Consider the following 21610-nt stretch of genomic DNA (forward strand, 5'->3'; position numbering starts at 1 on the left):
TGAGCATGTCTACGGATCTGGGCTCCTAGTCATCAATCGACAGCAGGCAGCCTCTGTGGGCAGTTCTTACCCCTCCCCAGTTGAGAGTTCGAGCCAGGTCATTCCCTGTCCCCAGAGGGAGGACTCCCACAGGCGGCTGAGGACTCAGCTGCAGCTCATCCAGGATAGAAAGGATCCAGCCCACCTGCAGAAACATCGGGGGCCAGAAGAGAGAGAAGAAGCTAAATAAGTTACACAGAAAACAACTTGAGAGGAGGAGGCTTGAGAGCAATACAGAATTGTGCTCTTTTTCTCTAGAACATCCATGTCTTAGCCCAGGAGATAAGGAACTGAAAGGCCACTACCTCAGGCAGTTTCTAAATGGTAAACCTCTTAAATGGAAAAGGACCGTTTTGTGTACGCTCCATCATATGAGCAGGACGCTGGACTCATTCATCCATGAGAGTGTAACTACAGATGTACTCTAAGTTAGGAGAGTTTAAGATTTAGGGAGGCAATGTAACAGGGAAGAGGAGTGAGATAGGACTCATAATGAGACTGGATTTCAATTCTGGCTCATATTGACTACATAACCTTGACTGAATTATTTAGCTTCCCGGAGCTTAGCTCATATGATTTTCAAAATGTGTACAATACTTACCTCATGGGATTGTTACAATTAAACTAAGATGTACAGGAGGCCCTACCATGGCTCATGGTCCATGACAGCACTCATTAACTGGTTACCCTCCATACTATCATCTTGAAAATTAGTAGGGCTTTTCCAAATATGCCTGTAGTCTCTTTAATGAAATATCATGAAAACATAATTATGGATGGTCCAGTATCTATTATATGTTTAGGTAGAAAATAAGTACCTATATACTAGAATCATATTCCTGCTTAATCTTTTTCTAACATAAGTAATACTTTGGGTTTAGTCTTACTACAATTACTTAAAATAATTACCTAAAACTTGGACATAGCAAAAAGAAATGCATATCTCTACAATGTTATACTAAACAGTGCTTCACATGGTCACCTAGAACTTTAGTACTGCAGGTTAACATAGATTTCAGTCTGGAAGTGACACAAATGTGAAGAAAGGAAGATTACTTTAAAGGTTATGGTTTTGCTTCCCTTCAGGATATTAACCAAATTTGACTCAAGTTTAGAAAAATTATTTGTGTATGAACTACTTAATTTCTGTTCTCTTGTTCTTTCATAAATCAGCTTTATCATCTTGCTGGTTCTCTTATTAAAGAGCTATATAAATTTTTGGCATGTATTTGTTTTATATTTATATGCAAGTCATGTCTTTGGGAATAGCACTTTAACTATATATAAAACCAGAACTAAGCAATAAAAATAAGGAGACAGATGAGATAGGCTAGGGCTGCCTTTGTGGCATAGCAGGTAAAGGCATTGCGTACAACACTGGTATCCCATGGGGCGCCAGTTGGAGTCTCAACTGCTCTGCCTCTGATCAAGCTCCCTGTTAATGCCTGGGAAAAGCAGCAGAAGACAGCCAAAGTGCTAGGGCCCCTGCACTAATATGAGAGACTTGGAAGAAGCCCCTGGCTCATAGCTTTGGTGTGGTCCAGCCCTAGCCATTGCGGCCATTTGGGGAGACTCAGTCTCTCTGTCTCTGTCTCTGTCTCTCTCTTTCTCTCTCCCTCTCCCTCTCTCCCCACCCCCCTCTGTTACTCTGCTTTTCAAATAAGTAAGAAAAACTTTAAAAAATATGCCAGGATAAGATAGGTAAGGCAGAACGGCTGCTCTCAAGTTTACAATAACGAAAACATTGATGTACAAGTATAGTAGGTCCAATTAGTCCTCCAGAAACACACTCCAAAATTCGCAGTGAATTCCTGAAATTGCAGATGGCACTAAACTACATATACCATATTTTTCTTGTATATACATATCTATGATAAGGCTTAATCTATAAAATACAGACACTAATAATAATGACTAATAATAAAATAGATCAATTATAACAATATACTGTGATAAAAGTCACTTAAAAATTTGAACTGTTTGTTTCTAGAATTTTCCATTTACTATTTCAGCCCACAGTTGACTGTAGCAAACTGCAACTTTGGAAAGTGAAACCATAGATTGGGAGTGAGTGGATTACTGTAGTGATTGCTTTCTATGTATAATTCCTGATCCAAGTCCTGTAACAAATTTTCTTATTGAACTTCAAGACCCTCTACATATTTTTAGAACTCTAAAATTTCCATTTCCATTTTATTGTTAAAGAAACTGAGATTAGAAGGTCAAGTGACCTCTTACTATCACAGTATTTATGTAATAAAGCTGGCATTTAGTATTAGGAATACCTAACACCAGTGTGAAGCTCTTAACTACCATAGTGTAGTGAAATTTTGAATAAAGACTAAACCCAGTCCTGGGTATGGACTGACTTGTCTTAGAGCCAATGACATGTGACATTGGAAAATTTGAAGCTAGAGAACCAATAGAAATCGAGTAATCAAATGCAGTTAATGTTTGGATTCATTAACTAAGGTCCAGAGACATCATGTAATTTCTCAAAACTAAGTATTGGAAATGATGGAGTCAGGGTAGTCTCAGTTCTCTTGACTTCCATGGCAAATTGTTGCTCCTCCACAATGATTACTTCCCAGGATGTAAAACTTGCCTGTCCACCATTAAAGTCTAAAGTTCTTTGACTTCTGAGAAGGAACACCACAATGCTCACCCAATGTGGTATACTAAAAGTTCAGGTCTATAAAAATGACAAAAAGTCTATGCAGTCTCCAAACTGGACAATTTACTGCTAGATAAATCCTTAGATTTTGACCCAGAGCTTCTAGCTCTTCTTTTAGATTTCTGACAAAGCTTGCTTTTGAAGAAAAAACAGAAATGCCAGATGCTAAATTAGTTTTGATGACTGTACTAGACATTGTTCCCCCACTGCTAAAAGCATGAGGCAAACATGCGGAAAGTAAGTAGCTCTAACAAACTACAAGAAAGGAGTCTAAAGGTCATTGAAAAGGACATAAAAACTCATAATAGTCAATACCAGGGATCAATGCTGCAGATGTAAACAGTCTGAGTAGAACCAGACTCTCAATCATTCAATATAATTCAGTGGAAATCCAATTCAGGATTCCACCAAGAGGAGAAAAAAGCCTTCTCTTCGAAACTTCTGAGCAAAGTTTCTGCAATTGCCTCTCTATGATTTATACTCAAAAGTCACCCAATTTGCTTTCAGGTGGACTTAAATTAGAATTTTTTCTTCTGACAATTGAAATATGTCTCTCTTCTATTGGACAAGATAATGCTATGAGTTACAATCTTTTCTAAAAAATGTATGTGTTTATTTATTTGAAAGGTAGAGAGACAAAAAAAGACAGTATCTCCTATCCACTAGTTTATCCTCCCCTACAGAACCCCCAATGGCCAGGGCTGGGTTAGAACTCAATCCGCATCTCCCAGGTCCCAGGAACTCAAAAAGGAGTCATCACTGCTGACTCTGAGGGTGTGTGTTATCAGGAAACTCGAATTCAGAATGGGTCTGAAACACAAACCCAGGTACTTTGATACAGTATGCAAGCATCCTAAGAGACATTTTAACCTACTATGCCAAATATCCACCCCTGGATTTACACTTTGAACATCCACTGCATTCTAGACACAGTAATGATGGGGGAGGAGAATAAAAGACGTGTTTTCACGGGCCAAAAACAAAGCACACAATGGTAAAGCTAGAGTAAAGGCTTGGATCAGAATGGCTTCTGGCTTAGAGTCTGCTACCCACGTGATACTGGGGCATAAAATACACTCTTTCTGACAGGAGGATGCACTGAGAAAACAGAGGAAAGGCAGGATGTGAAAAAATATGAAATCTGTGTCTGCAAGAAGCCCAGTACACCTCACTCTGGGAAGAGCTTTGTCCAGCTTCCTAGGAGCTGACAAATACCCTTGAGTTGACTGATACACTTATGACATACCCAACATGGGTACCTTGGTCATCTCCAGAAAAACCTCTGTAGTCTGAAAGTCCTAGAAACAATTCAAAACTATGAGAGAGAGGATGTGAAGTGACAGAGAGAAAAGTACAAGTCAAACAAACAAAACTCCCTCTGATGACCCTGCAAAGAGATATTCTAAATCAAATGAGGAATGCTAATACTAAAATGATGGGGGCCGGCGCCGTGGCGCACTAGGTTAATCCTCCACGGTGCCGGCATCCCGTATGGTGCCGGTTCTAGTCCCGGCTGCTCCTCTTCCAGTCCAGCTCTCTGCTGTGGCCCAGGAGGGCAGTGGAGGATGGCCCAAGTTCTTGGGCCCCTGCACCCGCATGGGAGACCAGGAGGAGGCACCTGGCTCCTGGCTTCTGATCGGCACAGCGCCAGCCATGGCGGCCATTGGGGAGTGAACCAACGGAAGGAAGATCTTTCTCTCGGTCTCTCTCTCTCATTGTCTATAACTCTACCTGTCAAATAAATAATTAAAAAAAATTTAAAAAGTGATGGAAATGTTGGGGGATTAATTCATTGCCCATGAAATGCAAGTAAATTCCAGACAACTTTGAAATAAGCGTCCCATAACTTCCATGAACTGATGTGTCTTCTAATGTTCCCTTATTTATCTTCTTAGAGAGGCTGTCAAGAGTTCCCCTAACACTGTGTTATAGTTCCACCGAATAACGTGATTCCTCAGGGCCTTTGCATCTCCTACCATTTCCTCTCCTCTTAGAATAGCCTATCCAGAGAAGGAAAAAGTATTCTTGATTCGAATGTAAAAGTGTTTCCTTTCTTACCAATTGGTTTGCTTTAAAAAAGGATAAAAACATTCTATTTCTTTTTGTTCAGTAGTCAACTAATCGAATATTTAATTGTCCCTTGAACTCAAGCAGATAATCTTAGATTTTATCATTTCATGAAATGCCATCAAATGCTTGTCATCCACAGCATAGATTTTTTTTTCTGGTCTCAAACATCTTTCTAAAACAACCAATGTGAAGCTAGCAATTCTTTTGTTGGGGTGGATCTGCATCTTTCCTGGACACAATCCCGAATAGTTTCCTTTTCCAACAGTGACATCATTGCTACCCACCCACCAACTTCTTCAGAACACAGCATACTGCAGAAATGCAGGGAGCGGGACCGGGGTCAGCCTAGCTGTGTTTGAATCACAGCTGCATTGCATCCTGACTGGGTGACCTTACTGAGTCTCTGAATCTCTCAAAATGCCCCCCATCTATAAAGTAGGAATAATGATAGTGCCTGCCTGGGCCAGCGCTGTGGTGCAGCAGGTTAAAGCCCCAGCCTGCAGCACCAGCATCCCAAACGGGCGCCAGTTCAAGACCTGGCTGCTCCTCTTCCGATCCAGCTCTCTGCTATGGCCTGGGAAAGCAGTAGAAGATGGCCCAAGTCCTTGGGCCCCTGTACCTGCATGGGAGACCCAGAAGAAGCTCCTGGCTCCTGTCTTTGGATCAGCTCAGCTCTGGCCGTAGTGGTCATTTGGGGAGTGAATGGAAGAGCAGAATGGAAGGCCTCTCTCTCTGGTTCTACCTCTCTCTGTAACTCTGTCTTTCAAATAAATAAAATAAATCTTTTTAAAAAATAGTGCCTGCCTTTCAGGGTTATTTTATCAATTAAATAACGTGTGGACATTGTTCAGCGTGTGCCTGACAAACAGGAAATGCTAAGTTAACATTAGTTACTGTGATTTCACCTTTTCTTCCTCTGCTCTCACTTCAGGAACTTATCCACTTAAAGAAAAGAAAGAAAAGTAGAGTCCTAAGTTTGTAAATCAATATCAGTTTTGGATGACATCAAATCAAGAAGACTTTATTTTTAGGCTTTCATGAACAGTAAAAGTCAAACCATCCAGCAGCAGGAAGGGGTAACAAAAAAAAAAAAAAGAAAGAAAGAAGAGAGAGAGAGAAAGAGAGAATAGACACAAATCCATCTACAATAGCAGGAGATATAGAAGCCAACTGTGTAAGAACTATCTAAGGACATGAAGCTGTCATTGGAAGTTCTACCTTCAGAATAATTATAAACCTCTTCCTGCCTGAAGTCGGGACCACACCCTGCAGGTTCATGAACAGGGGCTGTGTTTGCAGGCGTTTGTTCTATCCTAACTTCGCCACCGCTCCCCAGCACCCTCTAACTTACATTATGTGATTAACTGCAACACACAGCATTTCAGACAGCTAAGAACATCAGCCTGATGGGGACAAATCATTTCCAGCCTGCAGCGCTCTGTCCTGCCTTCATTAGGGAAAGCAGGACAGATTGTGCGAGGCAGGCCCCTGCCTCGTTTCCCCAGCAGCAGGCCAATGCTGCCACCACCTGTCTGTTCCCCACTACTGCTGCCACTGCATGCTTTCCAAGCACATTCGGAACAATATTTTCAGTCTGCGGTGCACCAACTTTCAAGGTGACTGAGGGGTGCAGACAGTGAACTGACACTTTCTTCTCACAGAACAGTCGCACGTGCACTGCCTCCAGCATTGGCAGCAGAGAAGCAGGGGACGGTCACACAGAGAGAGGAGAGCACAAGGACCCAGCACTGGAGGGTGGGGTGACCCCTTTTAACTTGTGCATACGCGTCCTTCCTTCTGATATTTTAACTTGTACTTGCAGTTAGTAGTTTACAAGGTTAAAAGTATGTTTAAGATTAGCCCAGAATAAATCGAGATGAAAGTCAAGGGGTATGAGCTTTTTTTGGGAATGAGTGTAGATTCAGGCTATGTGTTCTTTCACACTGAGGGTGTGCCATGTGCTTGCTTGTGAAAGAGGCTGGGAGAGAGGTAAGTTAAAACCACGGGAAGAATGTGGCTTAGAATGATCTGCTTTTCCCTGCCAATAAAAGGAAAATAATGATTTCTTCCCAGGTTTGGCTGTGTAAGTCAGGACACGGGCTGGCTACCACCTACAATACCTCCTCATCTGAAAAACAAAGCAACATGAAATAGATGGCTAACGCCCATTTCAGTCCCAGCTTTTGAGAAGTTAAAAGTAAGCTTGCAGATCCAGCCCGCATCAGAGTCAGGAGCCGGGTAGGAAGGACTCATGGCTACACCGCAAGGAGCCATCACGAGAGTGTGTGTGTATCCAGAGTCTCAGTTCAATGCTCTTCAATCCTGGAGCAGGAGGCAGTCCTGTGGTGCTCAAGAGGTAGAGGAGTCCCAGGAAGGGAGACAATGCCAACGACCACAAGCCCCAGTAGTGATTATTTACAGCTTGTAAACATGAAGCTTTGAGATCATCCTTGTATTGGCTAACTTTTATTGCAGTCTAAAGATTAAAGATGTGGAGAAGGGGAGCAGCAGTATTGTGGCACAGTGGGTAAAGCTGCTGTCTCCAATGTTGCCATCCCATATCTGCCCCGGTTTCAGTCCTGGCTGCTCTGCTTCCAGTCCAGCTCCTTGCTAATGCACCCGGGAACGCAGGGGATGGTGGCCTAGGTGCATGGGCCCCTGTGCCCATGGAAAAGATCTGCATAGAGTTCCAGGTCTCCAGCTTTGGCCTGGCCCAGCCTCAGCTATTGCAGTCATTTGGAGAGTGAACTAGTGGATGCAGGTTCTCTCTTTGTCTCTCCCCTCTCTCTGTCTGTACCTCTGCCTATCAAACAAATAAATCTTTTTTTTAAAAATATTTATTTATTTAATTGAAATTTACTTATTTGAAAGGCATATTTATTATATTTATTTATAAAAAGCATTATTTGTTTATTTGAAAGGCAGTGTTAGAGAGAGGGAAAGTCAGAAAGAGAGGTCTTCTGTCTGCTGATTCGCTCCCCAAATGGCTACAATAGCCAGAGCTGGGCTGATCTGAAGCCAGGAGCCAAGAGCTTCTTCCAAGTCTCCCATGTGGGTGCAGGGGCCCAAGGACTTGGGCCATCTTCTGCTGCTTTTCTTTAGCACAGAGCTGGATCAGAAGTAGATCAGTCAGGACTTGAACCAGCACCCATATTGGACGCCGCCACTGCAGGCAGAGGCTTAATGTACTAGCCAAACGCTGGCCCCCATAAATAAAAATTCAAAAAAATTATCAAAGATAGGACCTGGATATCTGATGCCTGTAGCCATATGACAACCTCTGAATTATGCAAACCAGTTACAAAATGACTACATGTGCACAGTCCAATGCAGCAATCGTTGGCCACACATGGTGACCAAGCTCTCACATGTGGCTGACCCAAAACGGACATGCTGCAAGTGTAAAATACATGCTGGATTTTGAAGACTGTAAAAATAAAACATAAAATATGTCACTGGTAATTTTTATAGATTAGATGTTGAAATGATAACATTTTGGGAATCTGTTTCACCTGAAAAACTTTACTTTCCTTTTTTAAAATGACTTCTAGAAAATTTAATTATAGGGGGTCAGCGCTGTGGCTCACTTGGTTAATCCTCCACCTGCAGCGCCGGCATCCCACGTAGCGCCCGGTTCTAGTCCTGGCTACTCCTCTTCCAGGCAGCTCTCTGCTGTGGCCCGGGAGTGCAGTGGAGGATGGCCCAGGTACATGGGCCCCAGCACCCGCATGGGAGACCAGGAAGAAGCACCAGGCTCCTGGCTTTGGATCAGCACAGCGCCAGCCGTAGTGGCCATTTGGGGAGTGAACCAACGCAAGGAAGACCTTTCTCCCTGTCTCTCTCTCTCACTGTCTACATCTCTACCTGTCAAATAAATAAAAATAAAATTTTTAAAAAAATTTATAAACACAGCTTATATTATAGTTCTTTAAAGAGCAATGGTCTATACTATTATAATAGCGTAGCTGTAAAGAACCTAACAGATCCACATGTATCCCTTTGCAGATTTATAAAGTCTCAAAGAGGTTAAGGAAACAGCCAAGGTCACAAAATAGTGGCAGGTCCACATCATCCACCTCCATCTCCACCTCCAATAAAATTATTAGGAGATGTATCACTCTGCGTTCTTACACTGGTTAATGACATGCAAGTAAAGCCCAAGAACTTTTTTTCCAACATAATGCAAAACTTTCTATATGTTAAATAATATTTTGTATGCTTACACAAAATGGTTAAGAATTAACAAATCCACCATGAAGAATATTCCATTTCTGATTCCTCTTTGAGCCTTGTCACTAAACCAGCAGAATTCTGACAGCTTCTACAGTGCTAGGTAAGCTCACTAAGGGCTGAATACCTTATGTCAAATATATACCTGACACTCTTGAGAATTATACTCCATTGCCAAAATTCAGCAGTTTTTCTTTTTCTTTTTCCTTTTTTTTAAAATTTATTTGACAGGTAGAGTTATAGACCATGAGAGAGACAGGGAGAAAGGTCTTCCTTCCTCTGGTTCACTCCCCAAGTGGCCTCTACAGCCAGCGCTGCGCTGATCCGAAGCCAGGAGCCAAGTGCTTCCTCCTGGTCTCCATGTGGATACAGAGGCCCAAACACTTGGTTCATCCTCCACTGCCCTCCCGGGCCACAGCAGAGAGCTGGACTGGAAGAGGAGCAGCCGGGACTAGAACCCAGCGCCCACATGGGATGCCAGCACTGCAGGCGGAGGATTAACCAAGTGAGCCACGGCGCCAGTCCCAGCAGTTTTTCTTCATGGATAAATCAGGGTGCTTCTTTATAGAAATTCCATCTCCACTCAAAATTTAAAGTTTCATTCTAAACTAATAAAACAAAATGTTAACCACAACAATGATAAACATTTCATAAGCCCCAATGTTTTTCACACCTTATTTTAGCAAGGTAAAATATAACCAAGGTTTACATAAGGGACAAGATAATCCAAATTTTGATTCTGAGTGATTAGATGGCAGATGTTACAACTGGCAATAATAAATAGTTTAGAAGTACGCTCCAACTCTCAAGTACATTATCTACTGTTATCTTAGGGATTCTGTTGCAAGTGACTCCGGGAGTCTAAAGTGTAACCAACTAGTGTGTTTGTGAGTCACATGGAGGACGTCTCAAAAGCACAAAACATGGCAGAGTGTTACCTACACATATCTGCTGAGGAGAGAAAAGAGAGACGAAAGGAGGCAGAACGAGGAAGAGAAGGAGAGGAGCAACGGGATACTCCGTGGAGATGGGGAGTTTGGGGTGTTGCAGCACTCAATGATGAATAAACTGGGTACTGATGTGGCATTGTTAAGACAAACCAGGAAGTCAAGATGACAGGCATATCCTGCTTTGACTGCTACTGAGAATCAGAGAAGAGGTGTGAATGGGGTGTGAAGTTATATGGGAAGGCAAGCAGATTTATAAAATAAGGAAGATGATGCTAGTCAAGAGCCACAGTGAAGTTGAGCCAGGAAGAACACAGTAAGTACCTCTACCCCCAGAGGGTTTGTTTTAGGTGTAATTTCTTAATAAAGAAGTTGGGAAATGTACACAGTATCGGGACTCAGAAAACGGTGCTTCAAACTGTGGCACTTGACAAGGAGGGTACTTTAAAGAACATTTGGAAGGGGCTCAGATGTGAAGTTTCTCTTTGACCTTCTCCTGCCTCTTACACTCCCCCAAAGTGAATCATAGGAACCAGAACTCCTGTGTTCCCAGGTGAGTCATGGAAGCCAGATTGCCTTATTTTTCCCCAAAACCAGTCCTAAAGCTAGAATTATTACCAAAACTTCTACCAGGTCCATAAAGCAATTTCCTGACCTACCTTGTCTGATACAAATCACAAGACCCTCATTCCAGAAGGTCCTGCCCTACATCATGGAGGAAGAAATACTACACAGAGGGGCACCAAGAATCTGAACAGCCTACCCCTGCTGGTTTCCTTCAGTCTATCAGTGTTAGTCCACATGCTTTTTATACATCTACGTTTCTACATGGCCGTCAATCCCTCATCAAACCTAAGCACACAGGGGCTGGTGCCATGGCACAGTAGGTTAACCCTCTGCCTGCAGCACCCGCATCCCATATTGGCGCTGGTTCTAGTTCGAGCTGCTCTTCTGATCCAGCTCTCTGCTGTGGCCTGGGAAAGCAGTAGAAGATGGCCCAAGTCCTTGGGCCCCTGCACCCACATAGGAGATCAGGAAGAAGCTCCTGGCCCCTGACTTCGGATCGGCACAGCCCTGGCCATAGTGGCCATTTGGGGAGTGAACCAACAGAAGGAAGACCTGTCTCTCTGTCTCTCCCTCTCACTGTCTGTAACTCTACCTCTCAAATAAATAAAACTTTAAAAAAAAAAAAAACCTAAGCACACAAACCATTTTCCTGGAGTCTTTGAATCCTCACTCTGAAGGCCCCGTGTCACATGAAACTGTGCTTAACAAATACATTGTACTTTTCTCTGGTCAGCCTCCTTTTTGTTATATCAGTGTCTGCTGGGACTCTCACAATGGGGAGGAAAGATAACCACACCCTTCTTGCCTCTACATAGCAGGTCCCTCATGTGTGACCCTAGAACACTATAAACAATTGAAGTTTAATTGGTATTATGGGAGAAAATTTTCATGCCAAATGCTTTTTGGAAAACTCTAGGTTAAACAAAATTAAATAGGTTTACCTTCTTTGCTATAAGACTTAAACAATGAATTTATAAGCTAACTGTTGTATTGTGAATTTTGAAGAATGCTAAACACTCAACTGAGCATTTTCCACACTGAAAAAATGTTATTTTTTTTAGCTGAGTATCTTGAGGGACCAAAGAAATTGTTCTACCTCATTCCAGTCACAACTATTACCACTGGACGTGTATTCGATACTGTATCACTTATGTGCTATAAGAGATTGCATTGCCACTTTTAATAAAATATTCTAATTAGAGAAATTAAGAAAAAATAATTCAATATATAATCCTAGATCCTGTGAAATAAAATTGAAACAAGAAGAAAAGCACACTGGTCAACACAATCTAAATGTCATGAATCTCAATTCCTCACTCTGCTAAATATATCAGAATAAACAGAAGCCAAATGGGGAAACAGGTGAGACATCACAAATAAAGGAAAATAGATCCATGATATTAAATTTTAGCCCAACTCTATCTTTTCTTCAAAAATGAATACAAATAGGACCAATTAGTAATCTTTAAAGCAAGCTAACAGTTGTCAATAGCAGGAGTTTTAGTTTCACTAGAAAAAAATGCAATAATTCAAATGTGTCTACTTCTTTCTCCTTACCAACTGTGCCCAATTACTAAGAATAAATTTAAATAGGTTTGTTAGGTAGGAAGTTAGAAATCAGCCTGTGTGTAGGAGAGGGGCATGAGAGGAATGCAACATCTACAGAAATGCAACTGGGAAGCAGCCCAGTATTTGCACTTCCAAGTCCTGCCCAGACCCTGATAACTCTCCAGGTGGTCCCAGCCCTTCCCCAGGGAAAGCTCCCCAAGACAATCCTCTCTACTCAGCACCAAATCAGCTACCTGGCCTGACAACACGGAGCAATAAACCATTACATCCTTCCTCCCAGGCAGGCACCCTAGGCCTAGGGCCTTAAGGCTCCCCCAGTCTGATAACACCCAGTGGTGTACCTAGGGAGGGATATTCCTAATTTATACTTAGCAAACCCTTTTCTTGGAGAAGAGAGAGGGGGGAAAGAGAGACGGTAGGAAGACTCCCTTTAAAAACCAGGAGCCTGAACCAAGACTGCTCAGCTCTCCGCTCTCCACTGCCAGGTATATTCTCTCCATTTATCCTTGTAACCTTGCTTTCCCCCAGTCTGAGTGACTGGGTGCTCTCTCTCTCTCTCTCTGTCCCTTTGGTTCTGACGGATGCCCTGTCCCCAGTAAACCTTGCTACTGTGCTCTCTGTCACACACCTGAATTCTTCCTTGCACAAAGACAAGAACCCCACCACTCATCTCCGCTAACAGGTTCATATATATTTTTAAAAGAATTTAACTATCTAAATGTTCATTTTAATAATTTTACCAAAGCTATACCTCATGGAACAGAAAAGAATATAGCTGCAAAAATAATTCAAGGTTTAGACAGATTACATGTGTCTCCACGAAAATAATAAAAAGATGCCTTCTGACCCCAAGGGGCTACGATTCACATGAAGGAGACATGCATTTGAAGTGACTGGAAAGACTCGAAATGAAAAAGAATTGTCACAGGAAAACAATAGGAAAGTTTTAAGAAAAAAGGGAGGGAACTGGAATTTCTTTCAAGGACCTACCGTTCCATCTCCACCACAAGCCAGAATCCGAAGATTTGGTACTTTCCTGTACAACTCAAGCCTGTGAAGGAAACAGAGAAAAAGATTAAGCGAACGAACACACTCCTCCTGCCTGCTGTGGAAAGAAAACAGGACGAAATAGGTGGGAGTTGTGTCCACTGGAGAAAATGTGTCATCATGACCCCAACAACTGGAACCAAGTAAAGCAGCAAATGCTGTTGTGAGATGGTCCACATTGGAATGAGATTTTAAGGGATCTAAGAGTTTTATTTCCCATACTTCTGATTATTTTAACTCACATTATTTTTTTCATTAATTTTGACTTCTCTCATTCTATTTTTTTTTCCATCACCTTCCTTCTCCTTGCTCAAAGCTCATCATTGACTGGTAATCAATTATCCTTATAAGTCTCTTCCTCCGATTTATTAGGTTTTCCTGGGTCTATCTATTTTTTCAAATCTAAACTTCCCACTCTTACTCCTAGGCCATCCTTTGCAGAGAAATGAGGAGGATTCCCCACTATCATTACTACCATACACACAATTCATCTCTCAACTCACTCTCATGCACCCCTACTACACTCCAGCCAAAAATGGGAACGTCAATGTTCTTGACTTTGAATTTGTCGCTCCCCGTCTTCGTGGAGGAATGACACAGGACCCTGCGCTGTTCTTTCGTCTGCTTGGCCCTCCCCGGGTTTGCTGCTGGTTCTTCCCGGGTTGGCTACTGTCCCTTCCACCTCCGTGGAAGGGCGGTTCCCCCTGGCCACTTTCCCCACTTCCGCAGGGGAGCGGCACACCGCCGGCCGGCTCTCTCGGGGGCTGCACAGGTGTTCCCCTTAGGTGTTCCCCTTAGATGTTCCCTGGTGCATGCCGTCTCTCTCCTCCTTTATAGTCCTCCCCCGCCAATCCCAACTCGGCTGCCCACACGCCAAGTACGCTGCTCTCCTCCAATCAGGAGCAGGATCAGCTCCTGGAGGTTATCACTCAAGTTGGCAAGAGGCAGCTGTGTAGAAGCTGTTTTCTTCTCTCCCAGCGCAATATTGTGGGAGAGCAGATGCATAGAATAAGTCTTAATTCCAGTAACTTAGTCTAGTCCGAGTTGCTCCCAGTTGCTCCCCACAGATCCCCCTTTCTTTTTATTTTTGGCGTTGATACGCGCCTGTCTTCAGTGTCCCGCGGCACACACTCTGCTCTGCTTGCTAGAGTTGCCACAGGTTCTTACAAGTCCTATCAATCAGGCAAACTGAATCCGGGTCCTCTCTTCGCCATGTTGTGAGGAGGTTTTCAGGCGCTGATGCGTGCCTGTGTTCGGTGCCCTGCAGCGCATGCTCTGCTCTGCCTGCAGGTGCTTACAAGCCCTATCAGGCAAACCGAACTCAAGCCTTCTCATTGCCATATTGTGGGGAGGCCTATTGGTGTTGATTCGTGCCTATCTTTGGTGACCTGCGGCTCATACTCTGGTCGAGCCGCCTGCTGGTGCTTACAGCCTTACTAATCAGGCAGACCAAATCCAAGCCTTCTCATTGCGGTATTGTGGGGAGACTATTGATGTTAATAACGTGCCCGTCTTCGGTGACCTGCGGTGCATAAGCTGCTAGCCGCCCGCAGGTGCTCATCGCCTCACTAATCAGGCAGACCGAATCCAAGCCTTCTCATTGCGGTATTGTGGGGAGACTATTGATGTTAATAACGTGCCTGTCTTCGGTGACCTGCGGCGCATAAGCTGCTAGCCGCCCACAGGTGCTCACCACCTCCCTAATCAGGCAGACCGAATCCAAGCTCTCTCATTGCTGTGTTGTGGGGAGGCCTTTCTATTTCTCTATTTCTCTATCTCCGGGCATTCCTATTTCTCCCATTTTACTTCTATCTTCCAGCATTCCTATTTCTCTCATTTTACTTCTAAACTTCTGTTTCTCTTATCCCTGCGGCTTCCCGGCGCCCGCCCCGAGGCTGCTTCTTGGCACCCGCCCCGCGGCGGCTTCCCGGCTCTGAGCCGCTTCAGCCCGCGCCTCTCTCATCTGCGCGGCTTCCCGGCTTCGCGCCTGCACCACGGCCTTGCACCAGCCCAGCGTTCCCTATCTACTTGTGCCCCGCACGCTCTCTCTGCGCGCGGCAGCCTCCACGAGTCACACAGCGTAGCTTACGTCTCCGCCACTAGCATTCAATCTAAGTTCCCCGGGCTAACCTGGCGAATTCAACCCAGCTCACGTTTCTGCCCCACGATTTGGCTTCCTGTCCTTTGCTCCCCGGGCTAATCAGACGGATCCCAACCTGGCTTACGTTTCCGCTTCTGGTTTTAACTTTTCGCCCCTTATTCCCGGGCTAACTTGAGAATCCCAAAGTGGCTTTCGTCTCCGCCTCGGCCTGCCCCCCGCGGCTTCAATTTCCCTAACATTTTTCTCTACCCAGTATGTTTCCCCAAGCTTTCTTCCAACAATATTCCTCCCTCATTTCTCCTGGCTTCTCCCCACAGTCCGTATCCAAGTCTGTTTGTTCTAGCTTTCACTTTCGCTTTCGACCTTAGAGATTTCTCCCAGCTTCCCCCCGTAGTCCGTATCCGAGTCTATGCCTAGGCTTTCAATAGCTTTTTCCGGCACCTTTTTCGTCCGGCTTTTCCCTAGGCTGTTTGCTAGTCTCTCTCTCCGATATTTTCCACTTCTTCCCGTTTCTTCCCTCCTAAGTTTCCTATCCAAGTCACGGCACCATTATGTCGCTCCCCCTCTTCGTGGAGGAATGACACTAAACCCTGCCTAGGCATCATATCCGAGTCACGGCACCATTATGTCGCTCCCCCTCTTCGTGGAGGAACGACACAGGACCCTGCGCTGTTCTTTCATCTGCTCGGCCCTCCCCGGGTTTGCTGCTGGTTCTTCCCGGGTTGGCTGCCGTCCCTTCCACCTCCGTGGAAGGGCGGCTCCCCCTGGCCACTTTCCCCACTTCCACAGGGGAGCGGCACACCGCCGGCCGGCTCTCTCGGGGGCTGCTCAGGTGTTCCCCTTAGATGTTCCCCTTAGATGTTCCCTGGTGCATGCCATCTCTCTCCTCCTTTATAGTCCTCCCCCGCCAATCCCAACTCGGCTACCCACACGCCGAGTACGCTGCTCTCCTCCAATCAGGAGCAGGATCAGCTCCTGGAGGTCATCACTCAAGTTGGCAAGAGGCAGCTGTGTAGAAGCTGTTTTCTTCTCTCCCAGCGCCATATTGTGGGAGAGCAGATGCATAGAATAAGTCTTAATTCCAGTAACTTAGTCTAGTCTGAGTTGCTCCCAGTTGCTCCCCACAGAATTTGCCTGCTTGAAATTAGATCACTTTCTCTTTCCTATTGGCACTCAAGAAAATGCAGTGATACTGCCCCATCAAATCTTTGCTGAAGTGACACTGTTGACAGCTCTGTTCTAGAAAAATCCTGTTTAAATCACATCACATGGTGGGGGTTGCTGAAAATGATTCCTGCTATCCTGTTCCCTACAGTGATCTAAAATGTCTGCCCAAGCAATTGACAAAATTATACCTTTAAGAGGGTGCAAAACAGAGAAGCGGATTGGTCTTAGCAAAATCAAATACAGAAAAATATATCAGAAGTCTTACAGCAAACTCTAGTGGCAAGGGAATGCACAGAGTAGAAGAATCACAGAAATTCTCATATTTCATGTTCTCCCACATGCTTAAAATAGGATTTATCTATTTTATACAAAAATACTCCTTCTCTAGATATCATCTGAGTTGACACCTCTTTGTTTCTTGAAACTGCTACTTATTAAGAAATAATTGGTATATTTATGTTCTCCTGCTTATCAGATAATATCGGACGGTCTTATAGATGCATTTAAACAGGGAATCAGACAGCAGCAGACATGTCCCTGCTCTTTCTCACTACATAGGATCATCTATCTCTGGATTTTATTTTCAACACTTCTAACAAAATAAGAGAATGAGATTTTGGAGAAGCTCAGAAAAGGGATTGAGTAGGAATTAACAAGTGCCCTCCACACTGGACTCCATAGTTATACTCAATGAATAATCAACATACATCTCTCTCCAATGCACACATTGGCATGCATACACACTATAATTCAAATGTTCACAAATATGGCTGCCCTTCCCAGACCTGCACTGACATTTCTATTCGGGTGATCTCCAAAGTTTCACATGCATGCATAGAGAATTAACGCATACTCTTTCAACTCACAAACCTGCTATGAATAAGCTATAGCTGCACACACACAAGCAGCACACACTGGACATATTAAGAGTTTACCACTAAGAAGATGCATTTTGATGGGAAGTAACTCATTAACAAATAGGAGGGCACATCAGATGACATTTTAAAAAAGGGAGGAGAACACAGGCAGAAAGTAGATGAGAGATGGTCAGATATATTTCCCAAGATAATCAGATAATGGGGCTGGACCTTAAGGCAGAACATTCTTCTCACTTGCTAAAATACATACAGACCATGGAAGGTATTTCTAGACTTACGCATCCTTTGGCCCTTCCTGAGAAAGATCAAAGACCTGTCGTGGATTCAGGTACCACATGAACATCTGCAAGACTTTAGTTCCCTGTAAAGGAAAAAAAAAAATGAAAAACTAGGAAGAAATTTCCCAATATTAATTACTCATATAAAAAAATTTTAAAATCCTTTTAATAAGATAATATCTATTCTAAACAGTAAACCCATGGGTTTTGGCCATACATAAGTGGAATATTCAGATTAGATGTTTGTCTAACATGTGTAACTCTGGGCAAGCACCTTAATATCCATAAGCTCAGGCCCTTTTCTCTTTAATATGGGGACAAGAAAGCTTAGATCATATACTTGGGGTTTGAGGAGCACAAGCAGTAAGTGCTTCATAAGCAGTAGCTGTTTAGTCTTTTCAACATTTCATTATGTATGAAAATCCATATGGGGAAGTTACTAGTCAGTCCACGTAGTTTAACATTAGTTTTTACTTCATTGCATAGATTATTGTCTCTGCATAATACATGGCAGCATTAGCTAAGTATGATTCTGTTGAAATAATTTTTAGCTGAAACAAAAGTGTCCCAGTTAATGTATATACTTATTTTATATACAAAATATTATATATCAGAAAATATATGTAATACTACATACATAAAATATTATGTATTATATTTATATAAGTATATTATATTATTGTATATTATTATTATATTAGATAATATTATATTAGATAATATTATGTATTATATTTATCCAATATAAAACATTCCTGGTTAGTAAGATCATAATTTACTTTGACATTTTTCAATATCTATCAGTTTAAAGCAAATACTTCTCTCTCACATTAAGATTTTTGGAAGTTTTAAGTAACTATGACATTTACAGAGATGATAATGATAGCAGCTAACATATAGTTGTGGAGAGAATTTCTTAATGTGGGTTGAGCAAACAGGAAGTGAAAAACGGATCTTTTTTATTTAGAAGTACCAAAAGAACTTTAAAATTGAGTAGGATGCCTCAGTTTATCAATCATTTAAAATATTCAATCAGTTGATTGCTCTTTTCCAAATTATTCTTCAATTTATAATACAATATGCTGCTTTCAAAAGTCATCTTAATATGGTAGAAATAGTATGAGATTTGAATCAGAATTTACTTGCATATCTAACTGGGTAATCAAACATTTATAATCTTATAGAAATGCAGTATATAAAATAGAAGGACATCTACCTTCCAGGGTGATTTTGTGAATGAAATGAATCAGTCATAGTTATGTACCTAACACAGTATTGGACATAAAACAGACCTTTGTAAATGTTAAGCCATTTCTTTTTGCTCCTTGTTAATCTGTTCATTAAGTTACACTTGGCAGTGTGGGGGCTGAAGTATAGTTCATAATTATCACATTGTTATGTCATTCATTACAGAGGTCAATGTTACCCTTCCGCTCCACACAGTGTCCTAACCTATAATTTAAAAGTTCTGCTTTCTATGATTTTAGGAACAACCTTCTATCCTTAAATTCACAACTAATCCTTCTGTTTCACCAAATGACATATTTTACTTCCTATCAAATACAAACATAGACTTAGACACATATTATTTATGAAATACCAGATTATTTTCTTTCTTCTCACGCTGGGTCTTGCTAACAAGTGCTGGTCAAATAATCTTTTATGTTTAGTAGGTAACACAAAAGTCATTTCAATGACCAACCAATTTATAAAACAACTGACTTTCTGGAAAATTATATTTTTCAGTTTTAGATTCCAGAGCATAATGAATTGTTGATGTTAATTAGTGCTTTGTTTCCTGAACTATTAGAAAGCATATGTCAGTTTTAGCTTCTCCTATTATGGATATTATACTAAGTAATTAACACCTTTCAAAAAGAAAAAAAAGGCATTTTCTTACCCTACAATTTCTTTAAACTATTTTACTGTTCGCACAGTCTTACTTTTGCTCATTTTTCACCTGTGCTAGGTGGAATACCTAATCATCTCAATTTATCCTTCCAAAGAAAGCATCTTATGTAAGTCTGCAAAGTTGTGCACTACACAGTTCCAGGCAGTTCCAGTTCCATTGCAGTTTATTGGCATAACAGCCCCTTGGAGTTGTGCAGGGACAGCTTATAGAGCCATGCATGGCTACGCTATCAGAGTAGACATTCAGACATAAAATACTAATTTTTCTAAAAATTAATCATCTCTTCCAAAATATGATGTTCATTAACAAAAATGGTAAATATTTTAATGAAGGCAGCTTTTTAAATCAATCCTTGTAGGTGGAGAAAAAATATCTGACTCATACATTCAAGTAAATTCTATTTGTTTGTTGTTCCTTATAGGAAAAGCTACTTTAGGGCTTTAACAGAGGTGATTTATTAAACAGAACTGAATGGTTTGAGAAATATTAATTCACTGGGAAAAGGGTAATTCTTTCTTCATAGCAGGATTAACTCTACTCATTTACACAACTGTCACTCACTAACAAATCGCAAATCCTGTTGTAGTTATTACATGTAACAGGCCAAATGCAAAAGCTGCAACTTTTATGCAAGAATCTAGTTTTCTCTAAATGAATACATGGCGTCCACATCAATCTTAATACGTGCCTGTTATTATACACATTTAGCTCATTGACCTCAGAACTTGCTTAAGCGCTGTGAGATTGGATATTCACAGGGGGTATAAAGACATTATTTCCAGCTCCAAGTAGAGGAGCTAGATTATAAGACAATACAACCTCCCAGAAAATGCTAGATTTTTCTAGAGAGAGACGAGGGCTGTGGCGAGTTGTAGAATAAGCCAAGTATGCTCAGTGCACGAGCTTTACCTCATACAGAAGGAGTCCATGAAGTGTTTTAATGAAGACAGCCAGACTGACATTTCCATCTGTCACTACTCTAGTTACAGACAAAGGAGCTGATGGTGCAAGTCCTGGACTTATAAAGGAGCTGGGTGGCTTGGTTTGGGTACCAGGGTAGCCCAGCTTCCTACCACTATTAAGATATTTATCTAAACGTAACAATTCTTGAATCATCCCCAGGTTGAAAAGTCCCCAGCATCACAAGTAATAACATTGATAATTAATAACTTCTCCATGGTAATTGCATGTCCAAACACTTATACAGTCTGCAGACTCAAACGTCTCACTTGAAGTCATGTACTCATTCTATTTTCCCCTTCTCCACACCTTGCTGTAACTGGTCCCTGACTTGGACAAGCGGCCCTGGTCTGCAGTAGCCTGTTCACAGCTGGTGGTATGAACTCTGTTACCATGAGCCTGTCCACCAATCATACACTCTTCTTCATATCTCCTACAGGTCAGAATCCATAAGCTCTGATTCAGGAGCCCAACTCATGCCATTCCTTTGGCTGGGACTCTATATGAACAGCGTGGGGGTCAGCATCTGCAGCCCTCCGCTCTCAGGACCGCCTGGTTGGAATCATGCTCTTAGCAGAACATCTGCTCACCCTGGACTTGTAAATTAAGTCTCTATGTGATGCAATTATGAGACAGAGCAGGAGGGAAAATTGGCAAAAAAGAAGGAAACATTGAGAGGTATATGGCAAGGGTGTAAAGACTCACAGAAATATACTAGTGGGTCAGAGACATCAAAGAGGAAATAATAAGGTTTGAAGACAAAGCAGATGGAAGCATGAAATAAGGAGCCCGTTTCCCTAGTCCTCAAAAGCTTCCTACCGAGAGGAGGACTGTGTTGGGCAAACTTTATCTTCCACGTGCTACCTATTACCCAAAGAAGTCATTCAAAGCTGAAGTTTTCATCTCTGATTCCAGTCCTCATTTCCTGAAATAATTCAGCTCCCAACCATAGCAGCAATGCTGCCAGCCTCAACAGCTTTGCAAAACACCCTGTGTATCTCTACCTTGAGAATGTTGGAACAGAGACAATTGTTGTGGGTTTAGAAGAAGGGATGAAGGGATTTGGGGGCCAGCACTGTAACACAGAGGGTTAAGCTGCTGCTCATAGCACCAGAATAACATAGCAGGGTGCCAGTTGCATCCCATCTTCTCTGCTCCTGATCAGCTCTCC

At 42.4% G+C, this 21610-nt stretch overlaps 1 protein-coding gene across 12 annotated transcripts in view; it reads right to left on the reverse strand.

Moving 5' to 3' along the window:
• DGKI (diacylglycerol kinase iota) overlaps window positions 1-21610 on the reverse strand; it is a 507839-nt gene that overhangs the window by 217510 nt on the left and 268719 nt on the right. For all 12 annotated transcript variants that reach the window (XR_007920530.3, XM_051849035.3, XM_051849034.3 and 9 more), the window contains 3 exons: window positions 17568-17650; window positions 13087-13147; window positions 71-184 (listed from right to left, as the gene is read on the reverse strand). Coding sequence is in view for 11 of the 12 variants with exons in the window: in XM_051849035.3 (XP_051704995.3) it covers window positions 71-184; window positions 13087-13147; window positions 17568-17650 (258 nt within the window). In the remaining variant the exon portion in view is untranslated. The remainder of the gene's footprint in view (window positions 1-70; window positions 185-13086; window positions 13148-17567; window positions 17651-21610) is intronic.

Source organism: Oryctolagus cuniculus, chromosome 3, assembly GCF_051225735.1.
Source record: "Oryctolagus cuniculus isolate XC-2025 breed Fujian yellow rabbit chromosome 3, ASM5122573v1, whole genome shotgun sequence".
Classification (NCBI taxonomy): domain Eukaryota; kingdom Metazoa; phylum Chordata; class Mammalia; order Lagomorpha; family Leporidae; genus Oryctolagus; species Oryctolagus cuniculus.